Source organism: Trypanosoma equiperdum (assembly GCF_001457755.1).
Source record: "Trypanosoma equiperdum strain OVI genome assembly, contig: ctg_491, whole genome shotgun sequence".
NCBI classification, from domain to species: Eukaryota; Euglenozoa; class Kinetoplastea; order Trypanosomatida; family Trypanosomatidae; genus Trypanosoma; species Trypanosoma equiperdum.
Genome location: NW_027124411.1, coordinates 1 through 7,059, shown reverse-complemented (window position 1 = coordinate 7,059; position 7,059 = coordinate 1). Strand labels below are relative to the sequence as shown.

Genomic DNA, 7,059 nt, shown 5'->3' with positions numbered 1-7,059 from the left:
GTGTGTGTGTGTGTGTGTGTGTGTGTGTGCCGAGGGAAGTGGTCATTTGGCATACCACATTTTCGGGAGTAATGTACCCTCGGCGATGTAGTGTAAATCTTTGACAACTTAGTTAACACTGGCAGTGAAGTGGGATCAGCATCACTTGCAGTTGCCCAGAGGTGTGTTGAGCCATCACGGGAACGCGTATATACCGATTTACAGAGATTGATCATTTTACATGGAAGAGCACTGTAATGTACAGTTTCCAAAATACTGCTATGTGAATGCAAGCCGCGGCCGCGGGTGGCGTTCGTACCTCCTGAAAAGTGACTGAGTGTTTAAAGATCATAGTTTCTGATGTATGATCACCTCAATATGAAACTATTAGGCACGCTCCGCAGTTTTCCCTACGGACCTCCCCGTGCGTTGATGCTCATTAGCCGGAGCGGCACCCTCTGTGAGCTGCATTTAGTGTGCCATGGTGGTAACTTACACTGTCAATGCACAATACGTGCGGATATGTGGAGACGGCCGCCTACTTTGAGTGGCAGCGCAGTTCTCTCTTTTCGTACCCACAGTGTGACTGAGACAGCGGCAATGAACCATTTTGGCACGTTGCATAAGACACCCGTTAGTTTGCCGTGCTGATACAGAAATGGGGTAAGGGTTTATGGCTTCCACATTTCAGGCATTACCGATGGTCCCAAGGAACACTTATGCAGTTTGCACCTGGGAGCGGTAGTCACATACTGGCAACCATTTTAACAGTCATATCGCGGAACCGTGCTTTAATGTCGTGCATCTTTAATTCAGTAAATATTTAACAGGAAGATGGCATAAATAGGTAGAAGGAAGACTATCGGCATTGTCACTTGGGTACGCTGGAATGTCGATTTTGTCTCTTACGGAACAATGGCTAGGGTCAAATCTGTATGACGGTCCGTTCCCCTTTGTGCCTTAGGACTCGCTTGGTGGTTATGTGTGTTTGCATGCCAGTTCCCACTGATGGTGCCGGAGAGCGTTATCGCAGTAAGTTGAATTATGCGTACCAAAGACTATCGCGTTTTTGTTTGCTTCACCATATCCGGAAGCAGGAAGTTTGTGTTGACTGCATCCATGGGGAGGGGGACGGTAATTATGTAGTTGCGGTTGACATACGGCTGAGGGACAGTATTTGGAAAAATGGATGTATCGACGCGGTCATTGCCTACGCTTTGGTGGTTTATTCACAGTCATGTGCCACTGACCGCGGTAAGTTTGTTGGGCTTTCATTATAGCCGCATTGTGTCCTTCCCGTCACAGCATAACATCAGATTTTCCAAAAGGGGTTCCCTGCTGTGTGTTAAGGCCGCGCATGTGAGAAACATGATACGAGCTGGCATCAATCTATTTATTATGAACATTTCGCATTTGAACGCGGTGGACACAATCGCCGCCCCCGTTACTGTGTTACGCAGCATTAGCATCACTTCTTAATTTCGGGCCTCCCATGGCGACTTTTTTACATTTACGAGCAGCACCGGAAGCTATGGAAACATTTTCCTCCAGTTATTGCTATAAATGTTGCAATGCCTGTTGGTAGGCGTCAGCGGTATTCCGTTGTTTGAAGATTCTAATGGACTGTTGTGTTCATTTCCCTGCGTGGAATCGTGTGTTGAGTGCTTCTAACGTTAATACCTCTTTGTATTGTTGCCGCTGCATGCTTTTGAGACTCGCGAGTGATTTGTAACCCGGTATTGTAATACGGTATTGTAATACGGTATTTACTGGATGAAATTCTTCTGCAGATGCACTGTTCCATCTTTTTAACCCTTTTCTTCGTGTGTAGCATAAGACTCAAAGCCGTGTTGTTGAGACTGTAGGTAGTCGTGTAACTTACTCACCACTGGATCACTTGTCACAGGTAGGCAAATAGTAAGGACAGTGTGGTTGAAGGAAGTTTTCCGTTTTTTTTTTAAGGTGCGAATAATCGAGTGAAAGCTACTGTGTTCTCGTACATACTTGCACTTGATTGGTGTGCAGGTGCGGTTGTATCTGTTTGGCAGTTGCAGTAGTTGATCATTTGTTACTGTTAAGTGTTCATAACACTGAGGAAAAGACGGGCGTATCCATATTTGACTGGCAATGTGTTTCATATTTGGTGTTGAGATGAGTAACCTAGCAAAGAGGCCAATGAGCCTGAGGAAGCTACCACAGCTTCTTTTGCTCATCATGATTGGTATTGCATTTGTTGCGGTTGAGTGCATTGGAGCTCCTGTTAAACTTCCCCGACGCGTGGATACTGTTGCCGGTCAATTTGGCGTGGAAGGCGAAACTAATGGATATCCAAATACTACGAGACTTACAGAACCCTACGCATTGTGTCGAGGGAGGACAAACGATGAAATTTTAGTGGGGAGTTCCAACAGCTTCCGCAACTACTCTCGCAAAACAAAAGAAACTGGTACATATTTGAGATACAATGTAGGTGATAGCGTGATTTCAGGGTCCTCTACTATAAACAAACCTCGTAGTTGTGTCCGTCGCGGCTCTGGTAATCACACAATCATTTACTTTGTTGACGATCAGAAAGATATTAAATATATTGTAGGGGATGATGTTTCGTCTTTCAGTGTGCCCACAAGCGGTTCCTTGAATGCTGTAGCTGTACATGAAGGCAGTTTATACGTAACAGACCAGAATAACAAATCGGTGTGGAAGTGTGGTTTAGGCGGCGCCGGCAAGCCTCAAAGTTGTGAAGAGAAAAAATTTACGAGCGTGACACTCGACGCAAAACCGGAAGGAATTGCCGTGACTTCTAAAGGAATTTTTGTTACCGCACGCGATTCATCTAACAAGGGAGCTTTGTTGTGGCTGGATATGAGCGGTAGTAACAGAAAGGGAAATGTAAGTGGTGGTTTTGTTGATGTATTCAGCACTGAGTCAGGTGTGTTATATGCAGCCACGGAGAAGGAATTGTACACCGTCACTGCCACCGACACTTCACTCAGTGTAACATTATTTGCAGGGAAGAATACGAGCCAGTGTTACTTCCCTACCAATGGAGAAGATATTGTATTATGTGACAACTCGCGACTGCTCGTCATTGAAGAATATGAGATGTACGTGACTTCGAAGGCCAAGCACACTATGCGTGCCTTAACTCTCCCTCCAGTCAACTTAACCGCCATCTTCCGTGGGCGACCAGCACCTGTAGGTTACCCCAACACAACAATTATGGAGCAGTTTGTGGCAAGTCTTACGGAGGATGTAAATAAAGCACTCGGTACCAATGATAGCTATGTGGACCCCGATTCTGTGAGGGTGGATCCCGATACATGGGAAACGAATTTCACTGTTTTTGTTCAGCAAACGCGTTTTGACAATACGACGGAGGAGAAATTACGGAGTCTGACATACACACAAACGGATAAGACTGTTGACGAGTATTACGGTCTTACTGATGAGTATGTGTACATTGATACCGTCCTTGTGCCATTCTGTGACGATGCAAGCCTTGTCACCATCCAGCGTGCGTTGGCGCGTGAAGCTGGACGTGCACTGAATTTCTCTTTGGTATACGCTGACAAGCCCATAACCTTTGGTAGTGACGTTGCGGAGAATGTCACTGCAGTAAAGCTTTTGATGCCTCATTCATTCAAGAACGCAACGACACCTAAGCAGCTATCGGCTGCGAACCTCACTGACTTTGCGCACAACTTGGTCAAGGACTTGCGTGCTTCAGACACTCGTGTCGATATCACATTCCCCGATCCCCCGTTTAATTTTTCAGCTGTTGTCCCTGAACGTGAGCAGGAAGTACGTTGGTTTGTCCATGGGAAAGTAATGAAGCAGCTTGAGATTTGTGAGAGACTTGGTAGCCAGGGCGATGCGGCCGTTATTGCAGCTGCAGCTGATGCGACTGCTCGAGGTAAGGCCAATGTCACATTGAATACCAGCGGAGTCAAGGCAAATGATACAGGGGTTGGTCCCAACACCACAAATACCGCTGGTGGGGCCAATACTACTGCTAATGTTGTCGCTAATGGCACTGCCAATGTTATTGTGAATCCCTCCACCAATGCTACTCCAACTGGAACCACCAATGCTAGTGTCACTAATACTACCGAGAGAGCTGTTCCTGTTGTTGCCCCTACTCAGCCTTCTAATGGATATGCGGAGTGTCGATCCGCTATAACCAACCGCACGGAAACACAGAACATGGAACCACCTTACGACAGGAAACACCGATATGAGGTATTCCTACCTAAAAAGTATGACTTCAATGTGTCATGGTGCGTGGACATCATTGACTGGCGTGACTTGGACGAGATGTTGAATAACCGCACAGATGAGGTGGTGGAAAAGTCCCTTTCATGGTGCGGCCACGGTTGCATTATTGCGTTTGCGGTGGTAGGTTCCCTGATTGCTGCGTGTCTAGTGGTGCTGGCTGTGGTGTTGACATCGAAGAGGAGGCGTCTTGCTGCTGTGGTTGCTCCACCGCGCCCAAAGTTTGTATCAACAGTGGAAGATGATGATGAAGATCGTGTATCAAACATCGGTGTGCCACTGACCGATGGGAAGGGAACCACCGCACCGTAAGTCACGTACGTTGTAGCTGTATGTGTAACATCACATTCCTTGTGTTTGTGTGGTGTGTTTGCATGCATAGAATATAATCGGACTAGAAAACACTTTATTTGAGCGTACCCCTGTCCTTGAGTGACACTCTCAGGGGATGACGCTGCTTAACATTGTGGAGAGGGAGAGACACAACAGAGAGTAGAGTAATATGTTTGTGTGCAAGAGATAATAGAAAGGAGGAGGGGTGGTGTGACTCTGTGTCTTGCTTATGTTATTACCTTCCCTCACTGTTCCCCCCCACACACACATACACACGTACCGGAATCCGTAATATACACGGTATTTGTAGGGGCTGTCCTTTTATTTTCTCTTCCATTGTTTGCTTTGCATGTCCCTCACAGTTGTGGTAGAATGAGTGCTCGCACCTGGTGTGTGAGTGTGGGAAGGTTTCATGCACGAGTGTGTATCACTAAAAATGCGGTCAGTAGATAACAAAGTGTGTGTTAATCACCTTGTGTGAGTATTTAAATCATATTTGACTCCACCGGGTCTGTGCTTGCTTCTTTCTCTTTGTTTTGATTAACTGGGACGCGTTTGACCTTTTTGCAGTGTGCGTTTATATCTGCTGTGCCCGGCATATGGCACACCTTTCTTTCACTACGCTATGTGTTCTGAAGCCCCATTACTCTCTTTCCGCGAGTACCCCAATTGCATATACTCCTCTTCACTGCTTCCCTCTTTTTTTTGTTTAATTTATCTTTTCTTAATTACGTAACTTCTGGTAGTGTCAGTAATATGCAGACAGTTGAGAGAGAGGGGGGGGGGGAGGAGTTTACCAACCAAGTAAGCCAGCGGTCAGCCCCTTCTGAGGCCCGTGTGGAGTTGCCTGATGTTTCCATGCACGCATAAGAGGCAGGTAATTTTCCTCGTGACCTTTTTTTTTTAACGCTGTCTATCTGTCAACTTGTTTCTAATGCAGCTGGAAATAATATTTCCTATTTAAAATAGGTGAAGGTTTACGTGCCCGCATAGGTGCACCTGTATGTGTTTTATGAGGTTATATTGTAGTTATGTCAAATATTGTGATCCTTACTTATATTATTTCCGTCCATTCTAAATGGTTGTGATGGATTTTTCTTTTCGTGCTTCTTCATTTGTTAATTAAAAGTGAAAAGATGACGGACACGTTTGAAGGTATTTTAAAAGAAATCCACAGTCTTGAGGAGATGAACGACATGTACTCCTACCAAATTGCCTCTCTGATGGTGGAGGTTAAGGAGAATGGAGGGGACACTAAAAAGGAAGAGGAAGTGCTTGAATTAAAGCGTCGGCTGAGCGAGAACCTGAAATGTGTCAGTGAACTTGATGTCCTCTTTTATAAATACCCCTGGAAGAAATATGCGCACCTTCGGAGGAAGTCCCATTCGGCATCGTCTGGGGGGGGGGGCAGTCATAAATTTTCCTGACCAGGGGAAAACCCCCTAATGAATTGGTAACGGAAACTCGTAGAATGTGCTATTGGGGTGACTGAACTAACTCCATCATGTACTGGGTATTTTCCCAATTTTCTGAGCATGCGTATGTGAGTGTATAATGCGGCGGGTGATACACGCCGTCGGAATAGCGCAAGTGGCTGCTTAATAATTAAGGCAGCCCAAGGCCTGCGTGGTTTTCCGCATTTTATATTTATTTTTGTGATGTGCATCTTATGGCTATGCAAAATAATGATGAAACCTTATTGATTGGCTATTTAACTCCTCTCTTTTACTTCCTTTCCCGCCCGATAGAATGCGTTACTTCCATCGCTTTAACCACGTAATAACTTTTGTTTTCCCTGATTTCCTTTATAGTTACTTTGGTTGTTTCCCGGTCTCGGTGCTGATCAACTTATTTAAATTATCCTTGTTATTTTCATTTTGAATATTGGTGTTTCTATTATATCTTGGTTGACTACGAACAGATCCACCCTTTTTTCTTTTTTGCTTTAATGTAACTGAACAGTTATCTCATGAGAAATTTGTATCAGCTACGTTAGCGCCAGTAATTTTGAGCAAGCGTCCCATAATAACAGTAGTGAGGCCTTTTAAACCGGCATCACCAAGAAATGGGTTATGGAGGGTAATTTAAAGTTGTTGGCCCTCCGCGCTGATCTGGAAGCGGGACGATACGCATCGGGTGAGGCACGAAGCTGTTAATTAATGAAAGAGAAACTGGAAATATCTCAGAAGTTATGCCAAGCGTTACGGCTCAGGGGTGTCTTCGGTTGCCTGGGGGCAGGGAAAAACACTACTTAGTCATGGAGTTGCCGCTACAAACTGCGGTGCATACGTATGTTGTTTTGAGTGCGGCACGCTTCTTACAAAGCACTGGAGTGCGGAGTATTATTAGTTCGGGAGTTGTGTGGATAGGTCGTGCGGTGAATAGGGACATGAAGGGATAGTGCAATAGTGTGGGTTTGTGTGTGTGTGTGTGTGTGTGTGTGTGTGTGTGTGTGTGTGTGTGTGTGTGTGTGTG

At 45.4% G+C, this 7,059-nt stretch overlaps 1 protein-coding gene and 1 pseudogene across 2 annotated transcripts; both read left to right on the top strand.

The window, feature by feature from the left end:
* Positions 1-2,106: 2,106 nt before the first annotated feature.
* On the top strand, positions 2,107-4,563 carry TEOVI_000207100 (Enriched in surface-labeled proteome protein 8; the record flags this gene model as incomplete). The annotated part of the gene is made up of 1 exon (XM_067225198.1): positions 2,107-4,563. The coding sequence occupies one exon, from the start codon at positions 2,107-2,109 to the stop codon at positions 4,561-4,563; it is 2,457 nt and encodes an 818-aa protein (XP_067081299.1).
* Positions 4,564-5,720: 1,157 nt separating this feature from the next.
* On the top strand, positions 5,721-6,030 carry TEOVI_000207000:pseudogene (annotated as a pseudogene). Its single transcript is given in 2 exon segments — positions 5,721-5,990; positions 5,992-6,030. Coding segments are annotated over 2 exon segments (309 nt in total).
* The last annotated feature ends 1,029 nt before the right edge of the window (positions 6,031-7,059 follow it).